The sequence below is a fragment of the Athene noctua genome, chromosome 6 (assembly GCF_965140245.1).
Source record: "Athene noctua chromosome 6, bAthNoc1.hap1.1, whole genome shotgun sequence".
In the NCBI taxonomy this organism is placed as follows: Eukaryota; Metazoa; Chordata; class Aves; order Strigiformes; family Strigidae; genus Athene; species Athene noctua.
The window spans coordinates 17,589,757-17,614,782 of NC_134042.1; the positions used below are offsets into that span (position 1 = coordinate 17,589,757).

Sequence of the window (25,026 nt, forward strand, 5' to 3'; positions counted from 1 at the left end):
ATCTATCAATGAAGACGCAGCTATAAAACACGGAGGTCATCCCTGATTGCACTTTAAGGAGGCTGATGGAATTTTTTGGTTGTTTCAGTTGAACTGAAACTGTTGGTTGGCAGTTTTATCTGTTATCTGGGCTCCACTTGACATCAAGCTGCAAACACATCTTTCCTAATAGTGAAATACCTTCCAGAAAAAAATCAGGTAGCATGTCACAGATGATATGCTAAGAAAATAAATAGTTAAGTTATATTTTGTACCTGGAGATTTTTAATTCTTTGTTTCCATTTGTTCTACTTTTGTTGTGGTATTTGTTCTTTTTACCTAGAAGGCAAACACTCACAAGCATGATAATCAAAACTCAAATAGCATTGTGCAATCCACTCAAATGATTGCAACGAGGTTTATCATCTCTAACATAATCATGCCTAATAATTATATAATGGTTTCAACGTGTTCAGCAATTAACTTTGACATCAGTGAGGTAAAAAGGAAGCAAGTGTAGCCACAATATGACAATTACTATGTATGATGTAGCAGGACATGCTGTGTAAAGGGAAAATAGGGTGAGGGAAGATACTACTGCCCTCGGTTTCTTCTATAACTCAGCCTGCCTACTAAGTAACAGCTTTTCATACTATTGTACTGTCAACAAGTTCTAGTTATTCATCAAACCGCAGTGCTAAATCATTGGTTAAAAGAATACACTTTAGGCCATGATTTAATGACCAATTTTAATCTTTTTCTTTTGTAAGCTTTTTCTGTGACTTTTTCCTGGAAAAACTCAGTACTCTTTGCATGATAACTATTAAGATCTAACTTAAAACTGTCTTAATTATAAATGGATCCATTTGTTAGCAAGGAAAATACATTACTTCTTACACATTTATGTTCTTCAGGTTTGCATTTGTCTCCTTCCACGTTTTAAGTAGCAAATTATCTTCTCCTTTGTTGTTACTCACAAATTGAAAACAAAGGATCCCTCCTGCCCTTCCAACACCCTCTCCATTTCTCATCTTGGAATAAGCGAATTGTTGAAAAACTGTGTACGGGGACAGAGTATCCGGGTTGTAAAGTTACCGGTGCCGTTTCTTTTAGAGGCCAAGAGCACCAGCTGCAAGATCTGAGACCTCTATGCCAGCCAGCCCTGGAGCACCTGCATCGCCTCCAGTGACGGACAGGGGGCCTTGCGGGTGCTGTGCCCGAGGTAAGAGGCTTCCCCGCAGCCTGCGCCCCTGAATGCCCAGGGAAGCTCTGTCCGGGCGGGGCTGCGCCGCCGGGGCCGGGCAGTCACCGCCCCCCGCCGCTCGGGCCCCGCCGCGGCACTTCCGCCTCGCTACGCATCATGGCGGCGCAGCTCCCTCGCTCCTATTCGCCAAGGCGGGGTTGGCCGCGTGACGGCGCGCCGCGCCCTCAGCTGCGCATGCGCACGGCAGCCGCTGCCTTCCCGCCTGCTGGTGCGCAGGCGCAGCAAGGCCGCGGCCCCGCGCGGGCTGCGCTGGGGACGCGGGCGGCTCGCGCTCAGCGCGTGCGCGGAGGCGGCGTCCCCGCGGGGCGGGGGAGGCGGCGGCGCGATGGCGGCGCGGAGCGGGGCCGCGTGCCTGGTGTTGCTGCTCTGGCTTTTTGCGGCGCCGCTGCCCGACGGCTCCTGTGCCTCGGAGGCAGTTGGGGCGGCGGAGTCGCCGGGCGGCGCGGGCCCCGGGGAGCGGTTTAAGATCGAGGGCCGGGCTGTGGTGCCCGGGGTGAAGCCGCAGGACTGGATCGCGGGGGCCCGAGTGCTGGTGGACGGGGAGGAGCACGTCGGCTTCCTGAAGTGAGCGGCGGGTGGGGCGGGGGGCTTGGTCCCGGCGGGGCAGTAGCCGTCCCTCGCCAGGCTTGGGCCGGCGGTGCCGCTCGGAGATCTCCGCGCCTCTGGCTCGCTTCGCGGCCGTAAGATGGCGGCCCGCTGTGGCTGAGTGCAGCAGCTCCCCGCCCGTTAGCGGCTTCGTCCCGCTGAGCAGCGCACGGCGGCGGAGACGAGTGTCCCGCGGCCGACTTTGGCTTTGCCAGAAAACACAGAAGCGGCTCGTCAGGCGTTAGAAATGGCCACGCCTGCAGTGGAACCGGTAGCACCGTCGGTGGTGGTGCTCTCGGCCTCCTGCAGGCGTAACCACGTTGGTGACATAAGGCTACTGGCTTTTTAGCCATCAGCGAATTGGAACTGAGTTTTAATTTAAAAAAATCCCAAAACAAGCACGTTTGCATTAAATTCTGGAGTAGTGTTTGTTCTCAGCTTTTATGGGTGCAAATTCTGTCACTTTGAGATCCTCTCCTTCGCTAAGCGTTTGCTCATTCTGGAAAAGTGTTTGTGGCAGAACGTTGCAGTTATAGTTCTCTAATACGGTACCCGTGAAAAACTTTTTCACTGTACAGTGAAAGCCATTTCAAGGGATAGGGCATTATTGCTCCACGTAAGATCATACAAGTGCATTTTGAAGCTGTTAAAAATTCACGTTAGCTTATTCAGGCTCAGGTGGTAATGGGTATGTTCAGATCAGCAAGGGACCTAGAGGTTTTAGGACGTGGGAAATGTCCTCAGCATTACGAATTGAACTAATTTCATAATTTCAAGTGTAGAAGCTAATTCTGAAGTCCTTTTATTATTTTTAATACAGTGTAATACACTTCTTCTTAAATTATGCATTAAAGTGAGAAAGTTCATACGGAATTAAGAATAATACCATAAATAGCAATAATTTTTAATTATTCCCTCTGCAGTAAAAGTTGAACTGATCTTTGTCTCTGGGAACTGTTGATAGATTAATGCAACAGATTTTACTCTGCAAAACTTGCAGAATTTTCTCAGTGTAGCACCTGATAAGCCAGTACAACCAAGTCGTGGGAGCCTGACATCATATTTAGGGCCTGATTTAATAAATACCATGGAGTTGGTAGATCTCCTAATCCTTGCTTGGAACTCAAGTTGTCTGTGAAGTATGAGGAAATAGTTTTAGCTAAGAGCATAGCATACTTGTGACAGTATAACCTAGATACCAGGCTTTATTAGTTACATTAATTTGACACATCTGTTTATAGTCATCAAATTATATTTGCATAATTTACAGTCAAGCAATTAATACTATATAAATTATTCGGTTTGATAAATGTATTTGTAGATGTGCTACTATAAGCATGACACATTTTAGCAAAAATGTTTTAATGTTGGGATTTTTTTTGTCACTCGTAATGGGGACAATATTGGATGACAGTATACTTTTAGTAATAATTGTGTTAGAAGAAAGAAAAGTTGTCTTAACAGTGTTATTTCAGGCTCAGTAGAAAGATTGGTTACTTTCAGTGACAGATTTAAATGTATTTGGTATATCAGAAGATAAATTTGTCGCTGTCTTTTGTCACCATCTCAGGCAGGTTTTGATCATGTATTACATGGATGTCATTCCAGTTATCAAAAAGAGGAAAATAATTATTTGACATAGCAAAGTTGCTTTTTCGCTATTTCAAGGGTCATTCTCTAGTGCAAGCATTGTCATAAATCTGACGAGCTTCCTCACTGTAATAAAAATGAAACTTTTTTCTTCTAAAAAGTCAGTATTGGATACCAGCATATGAAGTGAGAATTTGCTTTGTCATATAAATAAATCTTTAGGAAAAAACTATAACTGAATTTTATCAAAGTAATACTATAAAGAATGAAAAATTAAAAGGAAATTCCTAGGGAAACATCCTTAGTGTAAGCATTCTTAGGGGTTCAAATCATCACATAAAGTATTAGTGTAAAGTATAGAAGCATACAAACAGTACCTACACAGTACTGTTTGTATGCTTTTATCTTCAAGGTGGGAAGGTCCTTAAGTGATGTACGTCTTCGAGAGAGAGAACTTGTGTGAAGGACATAAAGAAAAAATTATTTTTGCACTTCTAAGAGGGTTCATTCATTTGTTTTCCTGATGCACATATCTGAAGTATCAGTTTTTCTTTTTTTTACCCTTTAACAACTTTTTTTTGTCTTAACTTTGAGTCTTATTTTTAGGAGAGATCTTTTATATTTTAAAAGGGTAGAGAACGCTAAGTGTTTCTTCCCGGAAACTTCTGGGAGCATGTAGGAGGAAAACTGCAAACTTCAGTACTTTAATGGCAACTGGTGCTGAAGCTTTTTTTACTAAAATTTTCACTGAATATTGAAGTTTCATGTTTTAAAATAAATGCAGTCTGTCTGAAAATCCCTTCTGTGTATATGTTCAGAGCTCTTAGTTTCCTTACTGTTGTGATAGAGCTTTCCAGCGTGGGCTAGTCCTAAAAGGAGCAATTAAAAGTAGAAACCTCTTATGTTGCAATAAAGGCACAAACCACAATTTTTGTGCGTTGCAAGTCATCTCTAATACCTACCCACACTATGTAGGATGTCAGTTTTGGGGGTTTTTTTGCTTCCAGCAGAAGTACTGAAGCAAAGTAAACTTCATTGTATGTGTTTCAGAAGGAGAAAGAAAGGTGTAAGCTGTTTCTGCCATCACTTGAATACATGAAATCTTCACCATTTCAGATATTACTTAGGTTGTTAAACTACTCCTCCAACAAGACGATAGCTCTAGGGCATGAGAAAATCTGCTGCTGCTTGATATTATGAGTGCTGAGCAATTTAAATTTTCCTTTTGGTCATTGTTGATACTAAAATTTACAATATAAAATTATAATATTACTTTTTCTTCTTTTAAAAAAAATAAACAACCCTCTCTAGTCTGCTGGAGCATATTGAAATGTAGTGGAACTTACTCTTTTTTCAGGACAGATGGAAGTTTTGTGGTTCATGATGTACCTTCAGGATCTTACGTAGTGGAAGTTGTATCGCCTGCTCATAAATTTGAGCCCGTGCGAGTTGACATAACTTCAAAAGGCAAAATGAGGTGAGTTTTTCCTGATTTACTTCTGTATTGATCTATTAAGTATGCCTGACAGCACAATATAGGAGCTAACGTAACAGCACTGTAGATCTGATATTCCATTTCAGACCATATGTTTCAACTTATTTTAACATAATTTCTAGGAGCACATTTCTCAAAATCTAAAGTCTGATTTCTTCCTTTCTTATTTATGGCCTTAAATAAGAGGAAATGGATAAGAAGAGTCCTATTTGTTTACTGTTATTTTTTAATGCAGCTATCCTGAAGTAAAATCTACACGTCACTTAACTGCTTTATCTTTTGCCAATACCTTTGTTTTAAATTCTTCTCTTTTCCTTTCTTTTTTTGGTAAATGTTTTGTCAAGACTTGGCGCAATGAAATTCTAATTCATTCTAATTCTAAATTCTAAAATATTTCTGTGATACCTCCTCCATAAGATACTCCTTACAGTTACTGGTAAATGCTGGTAGTTGCCAGCTGACAGTATTTCTGTAGCATTATTAGCTTTTTTTTATGTTACAGCCAGATACGCATTGTTAGGGATATAACTCTTATGTAACTGCATGATATTCAGTAAGTAATGCAGAGAAATGGCTATCCTATCTAATAAGGTGATTTTTGTTTAAATAAACACGTTTGTAGTTAATTTTTCTTCATACAGGCACACACAGAGTATCTTAATTTAAACTTTGTCTTTTACAGTATCTTCTAAAAGATGCTGTTACATTTTAGAAGTATAAACACCAAGATAAATACTACAGCAGTATTTTTAGGGGACGTTAAAAATTGAAATCTCAAACTAAAACAAGTGCAGTCTGTTTGTAATAATAGCACAACTTGTGTTTAGATTTTTTTTCCCCAAACTTTATGAAATTTTTATTTTTATGCTTTGTTAGGCAGTATCTCACTGGCAACAACTAATATGTAATAAAAATGGAAGGAACTTCATGAAATAGACACAATAGTGTGTATAACCTCTCAGCACTCTTTTGTATCTGCGGTCTAGAGGTAACAGATTTGACATCTCTACCAGTCAAACAAGTAGGAACTATAACAAAGAATCCAGTTGGGAGATGCATGAAGAAATGTGATACATGGGGAAAATGTCAACTGGTCTTTTCAAAGGGAAGTTCTGCCTTCAAAAAAATACTGGAATTCTTAGAGGAAACAGCTTGTTGATAATGGATGTTTTTTATAAGATCTACTTGAAAATCTCAAAAGCTTTTGAAGAAAATATGTAGTCCTAAGGTAGGAAGGAAAGACATTCTATGGATGAATACTTGGTGAAAATTTTAGGAGGAATGAATGATTTATCTTGTAATGGGCAGAAGGCATCCCTGGAGTTGCACAACATGGCTAAATAGTCATAAATTAGGAAAAATGGGTGAAGTGACAAAGTTTGATGATAGTATCAAGTGACTATCTAAATGCTAAGCCTAAGTAAAGAATACTAGGGAAGAGCTTTGGAAAGATGTTTTAAAGTAATAAAGACTGAGATGTAGTAGTAATAAATGCAAAGTAATGCACTTAGAGTAAAGGTAGTATTAATACAAAAATAATTACTGAGCAAACTCTGTTTAAGCTACACTATACTGTTCAAAGCTGTACTTTCTCTTTAAACATTGTAGCTTTTCTTGCTCTTTATGAAGGTGAGAAAAAATATTTTGCAGAAGTACCATTTGAACAAATAGTTCTGATGTTTCTGATCTGCAAGTCTGTTTCTATAACAGGATTTTCAGCCTGCTTAATAACTAGCCTGGAAAAAAGGTTAAAGTACCATTTGATTGCATAAAACATGCTGAGAAAAATTAATTTCTGAAAAGTGAAGCCTAGCCATCACTGCCTAGCAGGTAGTTATGTTTATAGCCCATTAGGAAAACTTTGGAATATTATTAAATAATCTATTTTTTGTTAAAGATTGTATCTATATTTTATTTACATTTTGCTCATTAGAGCAAGATACGTGAATTACATCAAAACCTCTGAAGTTGTCAGGCTGCCATACCCGCTCCAGATGAAATCTTCTGGACCTCCTTCGTACTTTATAAAGAGAGAATCTTGGGGATGGACAGATTTCCTCATGAACCCCATGGTACGTACCAGTGACACACAAAGGTTAAAAGTATACTAAGGATCCAAATATAGCTATTCTTCAGAATACTGAGAATAAAATAATTGAGAAAAGATGAGCTGCTCTTATGAGAGGACTGCTTTTTTTTTTTTACTTGTTTACAAATAGCAATTTTTTTCTATATCCTCTCCTCCCCTATATACCCACTCTATTAATGTATGTTCTCTGAAAATATAGCCTATAGTCTGGTTCCTTTGACAGCATGATGTTCTAGTAATGTGGAGATCAACATGTATCAAGACTGTAGTTATAACGGTTGAAAGAGATAACAAGCATTTATTTTAATTGTCCAACTTTGAAATCTGTTATTTAAAACTTACTGCTTCCTTATCAGGTTTCTTTCCTGACAAGTGGATTAGTGTTACTGAGTTACTGAGTCAGAACACAATAGTTTTAGAATTTGGATGTTTTAAAAGCTTTATGTCAGTTTGTCTAAAATATGTCCAGAGCAACAAAATAAGCTGAAGAAATATTTGTTGTTTCCTGTGTAGGTGATGATGATGGTTCTTCCATTACTGATATTTGTGCTTTTGCCTAAAGTTGTCAACACCAGTGACCCTGATATGAGACGGGTAAGTACGTTGAATGGGTGTAGACATAGAGAACAAAGATAATGAGATTTTAAGGTACAGAAAAGTAATAAACTTTTAAAGAAGTCTTAATGGGCATCATGTATCCAGTTAGTACAGTGTTGCTGTTCTAACAGTGAATTCTAACATTTCAGACTCTTGAATTTGCTCTTAAACAGCACAACACAGAATTCAGTTGTTTGATGGCACAGCTTTGAAAGTGTTAGAGTACGAGTAGTGTTTTCCAGAGTTTCTTTAGAGCAACAAAAATAATTCCTTAAGGGCTCTTTTTTCTATAAATTTCCGGTGTATTTCTGCACTATGTTTAAATCTAGCACTTCATTTTTAGGCATCATTTAGTAAGTGTCAAGTGTGTTGAGAAGAGTATGATAAAGGGTTCTCTTACGCATCAACCTAAGCCACATAGTTTACAAGACTATTAAATCCAGATGTCACAATAGTGTATATGATAATGGGATCTTAATGTAGTCATTAAATTACCTGATTTATTGTCCTTTCATCATGCCAAATGCCGAATAGCAGAAGGCTAGGACCAAATGGAGATTCAAGGTGTTTGCTAAATCTTTTCTTATTTTCAGAAGTATTCCTTGTCTGTCTTGGGTGGCTTCTTTTTGAGGGTTTGGTTAATTTAAACTCCCTTTCCTCTAAATGACCACTGTCTTCAGTAGTACTTTATAGGTGTCTGAGTCTTCTTTAAAGTAATACCTGTGGAAAGACTATCAGCTATGTAATGCTGTCTTGGCTTTAATTTGGATTAAAATACAGATATGAAGATATGCTAGATATCTGTGGCATGTTTTCAAACCAAGCTGAACTTCAGAAGTTGAATTTTTAAAAAATCACTTACTTCTTTTCACTTATCTGATGCTATTTACAGACGGACTGTTCTGATGGTAAGCCATCAGTAGTTCTGATTATTTAGTTCTTATTAGCCGTTTGATATGACTTAAAGGACAAATTTTACAAATTTTAAGTTGAAGGAATCTTGCTTGTAATTTAAATTATCTTTAAAGAATAGTAGAAGGTATTTTTAAGAACTCAATTGTAATGGCATTCTCTAGATGACCATGTATTAAATTCTTAGTGTATATCCTGCTTCAGTTTGCTTGTGGAAGGTATGGAGCTTGTATTACATTTTTCAAGTTAACTTGTTTTTTCTGTATGGAATCAGCACTAGTTTATATAAAAAGTTAATGATTTAACTGTGATTGTTGCAGAGGCATTAAGTAGAGATGTAGTATAGATGCAATAGTAACAAATGCTACCCTAACAGCTTTTGCTTGGTTTATACATCGAAAACAGTTAAAGCTGTATCATTCTGAACATTAGCTAGAAGAGCAAGGTGATAATCCTGCATTAAATTGATAATTACTGTAAGCATCACATTGTGGATATACAGTTCAGCTGTTGGATGCATTAAAAGTACTTAAGATTTGGTTTGCTTGTTTTAAACTGTACTAATTCATCTCACAGAGCCACTGTGCTAAGCTCTAAAGTTACATTAAGCTTAGCTGGATAGATGGTCTCATATCAGAATCCTTCCTTTCATGAAACAAAGAAAACTTAGCTACTGTACACTAATAGCTTGATGTTACAAAGTAGGGCAATGAAAATATCTAATCCCTTCAAACAGCCTCAAAAAGTTGTTAGATTTAGCATAAATAACACTAATTTGAAAACACAAAAGTATGTGATATCTGTGAGAACACAGATCTGCAAATTAAACAAAAGCTTAAATTTTAAAATGGAGGAAAATAATGCTGAAAATAAGTAATGGCATTTTCCTGTAGATTTTTTTTTTTTAATTAGGTGGTTGCCCTGTAAGACTGCTTAAGACATGGTTACCTTTTTCCATATACCAGTGCTTTTAGTTTTGGGGGTTTATGTTTCTGTGTGTAGCTGGGTATTTGGCTGTGGTTGCATAAAAATATGTAGCAATACATACCCTGGAGGATTCTAAATAGCAAAAGAGTATTTGGGAAAATTTTACATCTTCCTGATACAGTCTTTTCAACTGATGCCTTAGAGACAGCCAGAATTGTTACTAGCTATTAAGGTTATCTAATCTTTGCATGCAGGAAATGGAGCAGTCAATGAACATGCTGAATTCCAACCATGAGCTGCCAGATGTCTCTGAATTCATGACAAGACTTTTTTCTTCAAAATCTTCCAGCAAGTCTGGTAGTAGCAGCAGTAAAGCAGGGAAAAGTAGTTCTGGGAAAAGGAGGTAGTTAAGTCTTCCTCCTAAGCCTGAGTTTGCACAACGGATTGTTATGTTGTGTCATGTTTATTTGTCTTGAAAGATCAAAAAGCCACTACTGTAAACTTTAATCAGGCACAAAACATGGTATGCTACAACTGTGGTGCATAGCTTTTTTTAGTCTGTATAAGCTGTTTTGTACTTGACAGTAAGCAAAAGAGGACACTGCTTCAATACTGTATCTGTATAAAGTTATTGATGATACTGAATTAAGTATATTGTTCTGTAGAGAATTATTATAAATTATATGATGTGCTAAACAGTAACGAATGTCTTAATCATAAGACAGTGTATAAAACAAAGATAATAGAAGTGGAATTCAGTCTTAAGATGGCTTTAATGTTTTATACTTGCTGTTGAGTTCTGAAATGAACAGATTCTTTCAAAATTGAGTCATGGGTTTACCAAATAAGAAAGTTGCTCTATCAGCCTGTCATATATGTTACATATAAAATAATTTTATTTTACATTGTTTTCTGTCTGGACACCTTAGTTCAAGGACTTCCCATTTTTTATTGCCCAGTTCTACTCTGATCTACTTTCTGCTAAAAACTCTTTGGCAGGGGGGGAAAGCAAAGCATCCTGCATCAGAAAGTCTTTTAAGCTCTGTCAGTTATGAATCCAAAGTATCTATATAACTTGATGAATGTTTATCTTGGATCTTTCTAAATCACATGTATCACTTCTTCAACACTTGGTTCTTACTGGTTTCTGTGTACTGTGCATTCTTCTTATCAGTGGTAAGATTTGAGGCCAAATACAGAACAAAATGTTAAAAATCGAAGAAAATACCTAAAAGTACAATAGGAAGGTAAATCCCACTCATCTTTTAAATTATGTTCCAAAATATACATGACTGTCTCTAGGTATGCTATGTCGCTGGCAAAATACTCTTCTTTGAGCATGCCTGTGTGTCTGTACTGCAGTATCTTCAAGCTACCCAGCAACTTCACAGAAAAGTTGAAAGAATTGATTGATTTCCACTACATGAACATTTGCAAATTAAAATGACAACAGTTCCTACCAAACACCATTAACAAGTGTCCATAAATCGTTTTTTCTTGTTTGTTTGGGGGGTTTTTGGCTTTTTTTTGGTTTTAGCATAAATGCCGTTCTTTTCCACTTTTACAATTGCTAACTTCTTAGGTAACAGTACCCATGTAGTATGGGTAATGTATATCTGATTCCAGAAATGGTATTTAACATTCACCTAAAGTACACCTGAAGCAAAATCAATTCTAATACATTTATTTGTTCTGCCAAACACTTAGGAAGGCTATAAATTGTCTTAGAATACACTTAGAAGTGTGCTGTGAAACATAAAAGCTGCAAAAGAGTAAGTACTCATTCATAGGATGAAGTAAAATTTGAAGATGTTGGCGAAGAAATAAACTAATGGTTTTTGGACAGTGAAAGATTTCAGTCTTTGCAAAGCAAGCTGCACATTTTTGGTCTTGTTTTTGTTTTGCTTGAATGGTCTTTTTGTTTTGTACATTATGTAAAATATATCTTCTGGAAGGATTTACTGAAATGAGTGTCATGTTGCCTTTGTAAAAAAAAAAAAAAAACCAAACCCAAAACAAACCAACAAACCAAAGCCTTCTCTTTCAGCAGCATCTTACTGAAAAATTCATAGGAAAAACAGGGAGCAGTTCTTTGAAGATGGAGCAGTTAGTTTTGTTACTGTGCTGTCCTGGAAAGTACAAGCCACAAGTTACTCATTTAACAGTAATTTGAATTACAATTAAGTTGCATTAACTTGTTTTAATCACAGTTTGTTTGGTAATTAATCATACCTATGCATTTTTCCTTGTTACAAAGGTAAGGACAGTATTTCTGCCTTCTTTCATTGTGTCTGTTCAAGGTCTTGATCTGCCTTTAAGGGAAAATGGAGAACTCAGGCCATGGAAAGATGAAAGTCTCTGTTAAGAGTTCAGAGTAAAAAAATTGACAGGAATGGTAAGGATCCTAATAAAACTTTGGAAGGACTATATGGAATATTCAACACTTCTCTTTTTCTTAGAACTTATGTATCAAGGTCCAGGCAATTTCTTTGTGCATCAAGATCAGATGCAGTATACCACTCCTCTGCCTTCAACAGAAAACTGTTCCACCCCCACAAACCTGTTATCTGAACATTCCAAGCCCAAAAATCTTGTTACCTGATGTTACTCCCTTGATCATATATGTTACTCCTCTCCTTTTCAGACACCTTTGGGATAAAGTGTATTGGTTTGATGCTGAAGTAATGCTAGTTACAATGGCACCAACTTATTTGATAGATTTTCTATTGCAGTTACTAGTATAGTGCAGGGTTGTCTTTATGCAGAATGTAAATGTTTGCTATAGTTTAGTTTTAATGTTGTCTTTTATAGATTTTTAGTAGTCTGTCTTCTGTGTTAGGTTTGACATCTCAGTTTTACCAAAAAATGTAGCTACCTTTTAGCGAGGCTACTTGAGATAGCATAAAGCCAGACGGTAAGTTGAAGCAGCTGGTACCTCAGAACAGAAATTAAAGATGTGCAGAATCTGCTTGGACTGCGGACAAGCTGATTGCCAAAAGGAGGAAGACTTGCTCCCTCAGCTTGGACTGGGTAATCCTGCTGCCTTCTCCCTACAAGTTCCAGTTCTTCTCAAGCTTTACCAGTCATTGACTTAACAATATAAATTTGTCCATGTTTGCTGGGTTTCTGTTATGTGTTAGAGAGTGAGATCGGCTCACAGAAGGGTGAAAGAACTACCAGAGCCAGCAGAAAGTAAGCACCAGAGGCATGCTGTCAGAAGCAGGAACTCGGTCTGGCAGTGAGTGCGAGTAATACAGTCAGCTCACTGCATCTGAAGGATTTGTAGCCTAAGAGCTCATCTAGCCATGTTCTGTATCAGTGGGCAACTCTATGACAGGCTCTGTAGAAGGGAGAGGAAACACGTTTTGCTGAAGTCTGTTTCAAATATTAGTCATTTAAGATGGCTTGGAAGGTGTTTAGAACAGTTTGAAATAATTTTATCAATTACTTCATCAAAGATGCTTCCATTCTTCACACGTAAGGAAGAAATGTATAGATATCACTGTTTAAAATGAAATAATTTTTGATGTTCTATCTTTTTGACGAAGTGGGATGGCCGTGGCGAGAAAGACTTACTTGTGGTTAAGATTTGTGTTTGTGAAGAGGACCTGAAACTCTAGAATCAAGTGCCTTGGTTTCTGATGCAACTTTTGGGCTTTGTGCAAATCATTTATGATTTCTTTCAATTTCTGTGTATGAAGGGTGAGAAGCTTGTCTCACAAAGGTAATTGTAAGAATAAATCTAGTCATGAACATCAGGTACTCAGATAGTATGGCTATGAGCTTACTGAAGAAAAGCCAGTAAGAAATCTTAAAGAGCACCTTTATTAAGCATTTATGTGTAGTTCTTTATACATATTAAAGCAAGCCTTTTATGTAACCACATGTCAAGACTTCCAAAGCAATCTAGGCTGTTTAAGTACATAAGTCTCTTCCAATTTAGTGAGAAGTGTATTAAATCACTAAAATACATTTAAACATCACTTGGGTGTTACTGGATCTTTAATTGCATAAAGACTGTGTGTGATCAGTAGCTCAAAGAGGGCAAAGTTTGGTTCACAGTTGGATAAAAGTACCCTATTTTTACAGGCTAACAGTGATAGCAGTACCCCAAGGTCCTAAAAGGATTTAACTTTCATTTTTAAGACGTCATGTCTAACCTTAATCCTGCTGCTATTGATAGTAGATGGTGAGTTTGCATTCCTATGATTTTTTTTTGTGTCATTTAAAACTTCTTTCAGGAAAATAACCAATAAAAAATATAAACAATAGTAAATCCTTAGTGGCAATTCATGTTTTTCATTCTGACACATCAGAATGAAGTACAGGTATATATATATAGCGCTATATATTATGCTTATTTAATAAACTGAAGGAGCATAGAAATGTTTATATCTACTGTTGATGAGCTAAGGGAATACAGACTTCAAATCAGGGGAACTTCAAATCAGGGGAAAGGCAGATTTACTGAAGAAAGTATATTGAAAGGTTTAAAAAAAATTGAGATTTTGCACATTCTTGGGCAGGAAAAGCACAAGTTGCACCTGTGGTGCACGGGGCACTGGGAAGATCCTATTTTTATTTGGCTTAATAGTGACCTGTATCTCCAAAGGGACCTGACACTGAGGCCAGCTTGCCTGGAACAACTTCTGTGCGTGCTGTGCTCCAAAACAGTGCATAGACTCTGCGTCTCAGGAGTTAATTTCTTGCCCATGCTGACTTCCCTACCATATCCAGGAATTAGGAGTGGAGGGAAGAGTGTTGTTATTTGACATATCCAAAACTGTATTGACAACTATCATACAAGCTTCATTCTATGAATCAGCAGATTCCTGTGTTCAGGGAAGTTTTCTGGCAGTGTTTCATTTAGTAAGATACTTGAAGCTATAGATTTAAATGAGAACAATTTGGAGAAAGACCCCCAAGGTAATGTAAGGACATGAAAATGACTGAAGAAATTTTAAGGATTGCTGCTGTGGCAAATTTGACCAAAATAGTGAATTTTGCAAGAAAACAACTTTTTTAAAAAATGTAGATTAAAAATGTTTTTGTGATGATCTATAGACTTCTCTTTTAGATGACTAACGTTGGCAGTAATGCTAGCATATATGGACAAATGATGATAAGAGAGCAAATGAAGATGTCTGGCCTCTTCATGACTCATATATATCTGTATGTCAATAACTGTACTCGCAGCTTTTAGGAGAGCAGACTTCTGAATTTGCCTATTACACCTGTGAGTGAAGAAAAAGCAGTGATCCCATGTTTCTTTCCAGCTGGGTAAGATTGCTATGCTATTCAGGGGAGAGATCTGATCAGTCTTTTCCTCAGTCACTACATAAAATCTGGACACCCATTTAAGGCTCTTCTCTAAATGGTATAATCTAGCCACCGAGCAATCCACCTTTCCCCCACTATTAGTGTAGGCTTCATTCTGTGTGGTAGTCTGTCAATGGGCTGACTAAATATGAAACACGTTATTACACTTAAGTGCCAAAAAGAAAGCAGTATCAATTGGGAAAAAAAGAATGTAAAAAATCTTACCACTTTCATCATTTCAGTGTCTGTAAAGACAGGACCTTAGTGTTTTGAACTTGATACTGTGTGTAAAATCTGGTGATTCAGACCATAAAATAATAGAACATTCAGGGAGCTTTTAGTCACAGAACTGTCTGTAGGAATGGTATTGAATTTTAGTCTATTTTGAGCTCAAGCTAGTGAAAGTTCCTTGAGGTCACAAATAGGTTGGGTTTTTTATTTCTGTTGTTTAAAAATCTATAAAGGGTTATGAGTCCTTTGTTATAATAAGTATTGATTCTTCAGGAAACCCTGTCTACTTTTGAAATTACAAGGTTATTCCTTCAAATTATGCTGGCAGTGACTCTTGTGTAATACTTTGTTTTCAATAAGGTTATGAAGATTTAATGACAATATAATTTTCTGTGCAAGTGAAACTTAGCTACTTAGCTCTTCTGTTGATGTTGCACAAAAAACATGGCAGTTGAACTCACTTTTCTTATGTATTTGGTTCTGCATGGCTGATAAGAATAAAAATTAATTAAAGACTGTCAGTCAAGGACAAAATGGTAGCAAATATACAACAAATAAAACCTTTCGTGGCATTTTTTGACCAAAACTCGATTTTGAACTGATTATTTAAAGCCGAATACAAACATCAAAAATTATTTCAAAAGGTGGCGAAACTAATTTGAAAACAGAGAAAGTGAAAAAAATGTTTGTAAAGGAATATTTTCTGTTTGAAATACTAGAATGTGCTCCTCAGAAGGTCTCTGGATCCTTTAAAAATCTTCTTGCTGCCTGGTAAATGGAGGTGTACCCTTTCCCTTTGCGTTTCAAAAAGGAGAATAGGACACCCAAGATCATAGTCTGGTGTGCAGGGCACAGGACTGCTGTTCACCGTGCAGATGCAAGGACAATGCAGTTACATACTTGGGGTAATACTTCACATTCCTGGAATCAGAACAGAATAAGACTTTGAACTAATTTTGGGGAGCAGGGAGGAATGTTTCTTTCCCTACTAGTTTGTTTTCTCAGTCATCCAAAGATGCATTTCAGGTTGCTTCAACTTGGCAGGTGGGAAATGTATAAACTGCATTAATAAAGATTTAATTTCTTGACCATGGTAGCAGAACACCCTGAGGTGAAAGAGTATCAAGAAATGGGAGATCAAGATTAAGCCTCCAAATGAGTTGGTATTTTTGCACTGCTAAACGTTATCTCTTACAAAGAGGAGGAGCTCTGATGAGAGGTGAAGCAGTGTCCTGGTTCAGCTAGGATAGGGTTAAGTTTCCCCATCAGGGTGGGGGAAGGGATCTCCAGGCGGGTTATTCATACCATGATGAGGTCAGGTCCGGGTGCGGGAGCACGGGAACTTTTTCCTTTGTGGCTTTGGTAGTGGGGAGCACGGGGCTGTCTGTAACCATTGCGGTATTTCTCTGTATATCTTTTGTCTTGTTTACTGTTATTGCTGTTTATTGTTATCATTGCTACTGTTGTTGTTCAGATTGCTTATTACACTGTTGTATTAAATTTCTTATTTTAACCCGGGGTTTGTGCCCTATTTGTGTCCAAGGGTGGGGGAGGGACAACGGCAACGTGGTCTCCGGTCCCAGCAGGGCCTAAACCAACACAAGCAGTTACTAAAATACAAGCTTATAGTGGAATAAGTACAGCATCCATCCTATTTACCAAAAGTGATGAGAATTAAACATGGTGGTATTACCACATATGTGATTAAAGGATCCAGATGGTTCTTAAAAATAATAATTAAACCTGTAGATTTGTAAGGGTCTCCCACATTTTAGGCATGTGAATCTATGGATGATAGAGATTCCTTGAGAAACCTTATCTTGTAATCCTCTAATTTTTGGATTTGAATTGTAGTGTTGATACTCCCTCTTTTGTTTTCATTTGGGTTTTTTTGTATTTTCACATATTTCATTTGGGTTTAATTGTATTCACATGGTATTTACACAGAGTTTTTTCCCTCCTATTTGCCCTTCATTTTTATGAAGACTCTAAGGGTCTTGTTGAAATTTCTGTAGCAAAATCTGTTCAGGTGGTGCTGGCAGAAATAATTGTATACATCACTTGTGCTTTCAAGTGTATCAGTGGTAGCAACCAATTATTTCTCACCAGGTAGCTAGCTAATGGTGGAGAGGTCATTTGTTCTGGAAGGATCTGATCAAATTGCCGTGCTTGCTTTGTAATATGTTTGAGGTGTATTTTATTGTAGAATTTTTTGCAAACCCTTTAAGTGTACCCTGTGGAGAGTATCAGAAAGATTGTACAGAGTTCACTGAAAATACAAGAGATTAACAAAATGCACTGTTTACGTTTTTTCCTTTGGGGGGGGGGGGGGTATTGAAGAAAATGTCTAGAGGGCCTGTGTAGCTCCTCTTGAAAAATGTCAACTTAAATCCCAGTACCTTACACTGAAAGTCACCTGCTGCTTTCAGCCTACTTCATTAGTATCACATCAGAAACACACTTGAAGAATTATGCCTCTTTCAATCTGAGATGCGTATTACAAAAAATCTGCATGCTCTCCTTCATACACTGTAGCTATTTATGCATCTTTTGTACATGATGGACTAAACTTGCCCTCTGAAGTTTATTAAGTGCCTTTATATCTCTGCAGTAACTTGTTAGCCTTTTTTAATCTTTTGTACATTGTTCAAACTTGATAGCCTTTTCTTAACTAGATAAACTTCTACTTTCTCAAGCGTGCTTCTTTGTAAGAAGTGATTACAACTACAAAGGCTTAAATTTCTAACTTGATTTAAGCACTGTTTGTTGGGTTTTTTTCTTTAAACGATTCTCACATTGCCTACTTTTCCTACATGTATTTTTAATACTTTACATACAGTTTGTGTTTACATACTTTTACTGCCTAATAATTCTTTGATGTTCCAAGTTAGGAATTTGAATAAGCAGGTATTTCTGCAGTAACAACTTATGTTACTAAAAATATTAATACAGTTTATCAACAGAAGTCCAGACCATGAAATGGGCTCTGCTGCGTTTGCTGTTTTTAGCAGTTCTTACTTGCTTCAATTAGCTCCTTTATGAACAAAATATGGACCAAAATTACTAGTGCAGCCAGGTTATATAACTACCTGTGGAAAAATATATAAATGCATCTGAAGATCTTACTCTTCTATGCAGTGTTACTTTTGAAGAGAAGTTTAGTATTCTTTCTCCAGCCAGTGCAAGGGGCATTGGTCTCAGCTGTTCAACACAGCATTATGGCTATTCCACATGATGACTGCAGATAGTAGATGATGAAAAATTCCCATCCTGTGGTCCTGTACTGTAGCACTTGCAGATAGTCTCCTCTGAGTGACCATCATCTGTGGCCCAAGTATGCCATAACCTGGAATGCTTAAAATGCAGTAGTCAGGAAAGGTCATTAAGCTCACCAAACTGAAGCAAGGACAAATAAATTAGTTTAAACCATAACCCTGCGATCTGTCTATAAACTTTCCTTAGTTTCTAAATTCTATAGATTGTTTCAGAATTAGTGTGTAGTGTGTTAAAGAGGTATTACAGGTTTTCTAATCTGTATAGGTTCTTAGACTGTAGGTTCTTAACACCACAGTTCCTTAAAACCTTTCAGTAGTCATTGGGCAATCTGACTAATTCTTATGATGTGATCTCAACTTCTCTCCTGGGGAGAACTGTGAGCAGTGAAGTATCTTGTTTTGGTGTAAATTTTTCTGCTCCCACCCTATCTACTCTCTATGTATTATTCATGTTGCCATCCATTTTCCTTAAACAACAGCAGGATCAAGAAACCAAATCATGTATAGTTAGTGTGAGACAGTGAGGTCTGTGATAACCACCATTTCCAAGAGAGATTGATTCCACAGTCACACACATGGAGGGATAGGGGTCTTTTGGGTTTGGTTTTTTGGTTTGTTTTTTCCCTCAGATAATCATCAAACTAAGAATTTAATTTGTTTATTTAAAGCCTGCTCTATGTTCTGAAGCATTCTTTTTATGATCCAAGCATTTCTTGTGATGGTATATTGCTCTATATGAAAAACCCCTCTTTTTTCTTGGGTTTGTGGGTTTTGGGTTTTGTTTTTTTTTTTTGCAATGTCACTTCAGCTTTGAGGTTGCTAGAGAGCAACAGAAGTCATAGAATCTTTCTTTGGAAATGAGATGGTTGCCATGACAATGCTCCCAGCTGCTTCTTGTCCCAGATGAGAAAATAATTTTTAGACTTTTATATGACAAGGTTAGGCTACAGTGTTTTAAATTAAACAGTAAAACTAATTGATTCAAATCAAAGATCAACACATTGCCTGTTAAAAAATCTTTGGGCTGATAAGCAGCTAAAATTGCTGAATCAAATATTTGTGCAGGTACTTATAAAATATTTGTTTTGATCATCTATTTGAGGTAAAACTGGTGCATTGAGATGGAAAATAGTTTCATTTTACCGATTTTACTAGATGTCTTTTTTTGAGCAGAAATTACCCTGAAAGCTGAGTGGTATCCAGATAAGTAGTATTTAAAATATGACTCTGAGCCTTGTATCATATTTTTCAATATGCCAAATCTGGAGCAAACCTGAAATGCTAGATATTTTTAAGGTTTATTATCTCTGAAGTCGAGACAGTTGATGATGGAAGTGTTGGTTGTTTTGGTGGTCTCTAGTCAATCTCACTTTGAGCAGGATTATCACCAACGCTTGTTCAGTTCAGTCATGCTGTGTCTAGCCAGTATTAAAAACCTCAAATCATGGAGGTTTCACAGTCTGTCTGGAAAGCTGTTCCCGTGCTGCACTACTCTTGGTGAACAAGCTTTTCCAAACGTCCAGTTCAAACCTCCCAGGTTACAGGTTGTGGTCATTGTACCACGTTATTGTTAGACTATGTGATTAATCATAGTAAGCACAAAAGCCTGGTGAGGTTCAGATGAATAGTGACAGGCAGAGGAACCCTAGTTAACCTTATCAGTGAAAACTGGAAGACACAGACTCGACTGTTCCTAAGGCTACCAAAGGAGAATGATTAGACCATTGTCCCGGGTGTGAAACCCAAAGAAACTCTTCCAGAACTCCTTGCAGAGTAAAGTATTGCCTACAGGGGACTCACTATGTGATTCAGGGGGAATAGCACTTTGCAACTCTTTAAAGGTTATAATGGGATTCTTTTAACAGGGCTGTGGTAGTGTGTGAAACTTTCTATAGAATATTTAGAGAAAGGACCAAAGATTGGGAAAGGGAGTGTTCCATGTAGCAGGGAGAAACAAGCCTGGTTTGACTTCTTTCTTGATCAGTCTACGCTGGCTGCTTCTAATCACCTTATCATCCCCTAGTTTTTTTAGTTCTCTTTCCGACTTTTGAAATATAGCTCACTGTTCCTTATTTCTCTTATTTTTTCCCCTTTTTAAAAGATAGGCTTCTGCTGTGCCCACTGAAGTACTCTGGGACCTCCATGACTTCTAAAAGGTAATTGTAAATGGTTCAGGAAGGACTTTTCCTGGTTCATAAGGTGCCTGTAGAATTTATTCTGTCCTTGCCACTTTGAAAATACCTAATTTCTTTAGTGTCTTTGAGATGTTTTTCACCTAATCTGGCCTCCAGTCCTAATACTTAATGAAATTAATTTTAATGAAGGATCTGATCACTGTTTATGAAGTCTGCAATAAAAAAGACATAAAATCTGTGCCATTTGCCCTCCTCCTTCATTAAATAATGGATTTTTGGTTTTGACTTTTTATTTCCACTGCATTTATAGAATATTTGTCCATTTTTAATGTCTCTTGCTAACAGTAACCTTTTAAATCTTGACCTCTAATTTTATCCTAGTCTGTTACTGTGTTACTCCTATATAGTCACTCTTAGTCCTTTTATTCCACTCATTTGCACAATTTCATTCTGACTTTCAAATTTTTAAAGAATTCTTGAACAACACCTTTTGAGCTTTTAGTATGGTTCCTATCTTTCTTCACGAGAAATAGTTTGTAATTTCTCCTTCGATATAGTACCTTTTATCAATTGCCAGTCCCCTTAAAGATCCTTTTTTTCTCAGACTCCTAGCAAGAGAGGATAGAAAATGGTTGCCTAAGTTTCTTGGTCTGCTTTTGATTGGTTTGTTGGTTTTAAATATATTGTCCTCACAATGCTGCACATACTTTTCCTTTCCTCAGAATCAAAAAATTTTACCATATTAAGATAGGTGTCACCTAAATTATATTCCACACAAATACTCTGCAACAGTTTCACCTGCAATGATTGTATCTGGCAATTTCTGCCACCTTTAGAATAAAAAAGTAATTTACAAGGTGTGTCCTATCATACTGTTTTCTAAAGCAACCTGAGTAACTTACAGTTTTGATTACCACTAGTCCTATTGGTCAGCTAACCAAACAAGTATTTTCCAATGTTTTCCATGGTGATGGATTTGGATGTATTTTTCAAGTTATGTCCTACTTCAGTGTTTCTGTTGAAAGTGAACCCTTTTCAACTCAGTTAAGTTTCTGTGCCTTTAGAATTTAGTCTATGGTTCAACAGGAAGACATGAAGAATATGTTTTTAGTGTTTACTTCAGACCTTGGAATATTTTTGAAATCTGAAAAAAAAAAAAGTTGCTGAACATTTGAAAAGTCAAATGTCTCTTAGAGGAAAGTGTTTGTTTTGTTTTCTATTCAGCCAAAAATATATACCTTTGTTTATTTCTCAAGTAATGATTCATCTCACAAGTAATGAATGTGTAAAAAAGATTTAGAAGCTGTATTGGAAATAGTCTTGTGTGCAGTGTGTTTCAGCAGTTAATAACTGCCTTCTGTGTTGTCAGACAAAACACACTTCATATGCCATTGCCAGCTCAGAAGTTCAAGAACAAGTGAAAACTGTTACGCACATTTTTTTTGTTACTGATCCTATACAAAGATACCAAAGTGCATTTAGCCAAAGTTGCAAAGCAATTCAAAGTCACTCAAAGTTGCAGAGTATTTCTATGGCCTGGTTTTGTTGTTTGGTTTTTGTGTTTTGTTGGGCTTTTTTGTTGTTTTTGTGGGAATTTTTTCCCCAAAGCAATCGCTTGTGCTGTGCACCCATAAAATTTCTTTCAGAAAGACACTCAGTGAGACCATTTCATATGTTTTATGTGTTTTGCCTTGTTAGAACTTTGTCTCAAGTTCCCTGGTATGCTAAACAAGATTATTGAATGAAAGGTACCATTTTAACATGTTTCTGACAGCAATACAAAGCCATAAATCACCCATCTCAAGCCATTTGAAAACCCTTGGTACACAAGTTGCTAGTCTCTGTCAAAGCCTTTCCCGTAATAATGGAGGCTGTCTTGGATATAGTGAACACGAAATGATAGAGTTTTTGATTTTCGGAGAGGTAAGGAGCAGAGTTAGCAGAACTGCTACCTTGGACTTCTGGAAAGCAGACTTTGGCCTGTTTAGAAGTCTGGTTGACAGAGTCCCCTGGGAGGCAGTCCTGAAGGGCAAAGGAGTCCAGGAAGGATGGACATTCTTGCAAGAAGGAAATCTTAAAGACACAAGAGCAGGTCATCCCCATGTGCTGAAATATGAGCCCATGGGGAAGAAGACCAGCCTGGCTAAACAGAGAGCTATTGCTGGAACTCAGGGAAAAAAAAAAGAGAGTTTATGACCTTTGGAATAAGGGGCAGGCAACTCTGAGAGACTACAAGGATGTTGTGAGGTTATTCTGGGAGAAAATTAAAGAGGCCAAAGCCCAGCTAGAACTTAATCTGGCTACTGCCATTAGAGACAATAAAAAAATATTTCTATAAATACATTGGCAACAAAAGGAGGGCTGAGGAGAATTTCCATCCTTTATTGGATGTGGGAGGAAACACAATGACAAAAGCTGAAGAAAAGGCTGAGCTATTTAATGTGTTCATTGCCTAAGTCTTTAATTGTTAAACCAGTTGTTCTCTGGGTACCCAGCCCCCTGAGCTGGAAGACAGTGATGAGGAGCAGAATGAAGCTCCCATAATCCAAGGACAAATGAATAAGGACCTGCTACAGCACTTAGACACAGACCAGTCTAAGGGGCCAGATGGGATCCACCCAAGGATACTGAGGGAGCTGCCCGGGGTGCTCACCAAGCCACTTTCCATCATTTATCAGCAGTCCTGGCTGACCAGGGAGGTCCCAGTTGCCTGGAGGTTAGCAAATGTGACACCCATCTACAAGAAGGGCCGGAATGAGGATCCAGGGAACTGCAGGCCTGTTAGTCTGACCTCGGTGCCAGGGAAGGTTATGGAGCAGATCAGCTTGAGTGCCATCACATAGCATGTACAGGACAACCAGATGATCAGGCCCGGTCAGCACGGGTTTATGAAAGGCAGGTCCTGCCTGACAAACCTGATCTTCTATGACAAGGTGACATGCTTAGTGGATGAGGGAAAGGCTGTGGGTGTTGTTTACCTGGACTTCAGTAAAGCCTTTGACATTGTTTCTCACAGGATTCTCTTGGAGAAACTGGCTGCTCGTGGCTTGGACAGGTGTACTCTTCGCTGAGTTGGCCGGGCCCAAAGAGCTGTGGTGAATGGAGTTGAATCCAGTTGGTGGCTGGTCACAGGTGGTGTTCCCCAGGGCTCAGTACAGGGCCCAGTTCTGTTTAATATCTTTATCAGTGATGTGGATGTGGGGATCTAGTGTACCCTCAGTAAGTTTGCAGATGACACCAAGTTGCAGGAGTGTTGATCTGCTGGAGGGTAGGAAAATCGACAGGGGAATCTGGACAGGCTGGATTGATGGGACAAGGTCAATTATATGAGGTTCAACAAGGCTCAGTGATGGGTCCTGCAGCTGGGTCACAACAACCCTGTGCAACACTACAGGTTTGGGGAAGAGTGGCTGGAAAGCTGCTTGGCAGAAAAGGACCTGGGGCATTGGTCAACAGCCAGCTGAATATGAGCCGGCAGAGTGCCCAGGTGGCCAAGAAGGCCAGTGTCATCCTGGCTTGTATCAGGAATGCTGTGGCCAGCGGCACTAGGGGAGTGATTGTCCCCCTGCACTCAGCACTGGTGAGGCCACTCCTCAAATACCGTGTTCAGTTTTGGTCCCTCACTGCAAGAAAGACCTTGAGGTGCTGGAGCGTGTCCAGAGAAGGGCAACGAAGCTGGTGAAGGGTCTGGAGCACAAGTTTTATGAGGAGCGGCTGAGGGAACTGGGGGTGTTTAGCCTGGAGAAAAGAAGGCTGAGGGGAGACCTCATCGCCCTCTACAGCTCCCTGAAAGGAGGTTGTAGTGAGGGGGATGTTGGGTCTTTTCTCTCAAGTAACAAGCAATAGGATGAGGGGAAATGGCCTCAAGTTGCCCAGGGGAGGTTTAGACTGGATATTAGGAAAAAATTCTTCCCTGAAAGGGTTGTCAAGCATTGGAAGAGGCTGCCCAGGGAAGTGGTTGAGTCACCACCCCTGGAGGTATTTAAGAGACATGTAGATGTGGCACTTAGGGGTGTGGTTAGTGATGGAATTGCAGTGTTAATGATTGGACTCGATCTTAAAGGTATTTTCTAACCTAAACAATTCTATGATTCTTTAATATTTACTGACACTTACTGACATCATTATCCAGACTACTAAGCTTGTATTAATACTACTTTTACCTTGCTGGAAGTGATGGTTTTCATTATGTGGGTTAGATATGTGTATTTTTCATATCAGAAAAATCATAACTGATCAGACACAGAGTCTGATCAGTTGCAATATAGTAGCCAGATTGTCTTTGCAACTGACTTCAGAGCTGGATGAAGCAGTAAATTGATCAATCTGTCAAATTCTTCCTTTGCAAGGGTGTGCCTTGAGTTGTTAAATTATAGAGAACTTGTAAAGAGACTTTCCACATAGGAGAGTCTGCACTGCAAAAATTCATATGAATGCTTGCCAGTTAAAGCTGAGCAGAATCAGAGGGATAATTAAAACTTCAGCATATTGTAGAGAAGGAATATGTGGTCATTGGGCTGAGAAACTAAGTATCTTAATTAACATGGCTAACAATGTCACTATAGTAATGCATTATTTTGAATGTATACGACCAAACTGTATACGACCATACTGTATACGACCAAACC

At 38.2% G+C, this 25,026-nt stretch overlaps 1 protein-coding gene across 1 annotated transcript; it reads left to right on the forward strand.

The window, feature by feature from the left end:
* The first annotated feature begins 1,497 nt into the window (after positions 1 to 1,497).
* On the forward strand, positions 1,498 to 11,405 carry EMC7 (ER membrane protein complex subunit 7). Its single transcript, XM_074909777.1, has 5 exons — positions 1,498 to 1,807; positions 4,776 to 4,895; positions 6,847 to 6,985; positions 7,516 to 7,596; positions 9,693 to 11,405. The coding sequence occupies exons 1-5, from the start codon at positions 1,569 to 1,571 to the stop codon at positions 9,843 to 9,845; spliced, it is 732 nt and encodes a 243-aa protein (XP_074765878.1). The 5' UTR covers positions 1,498 to 1,568; the 3' UTR covers positions 9,846 to 11,405.
* Positions 11,406 to 25,026: the final 13,621 nt, after the last annotated feature.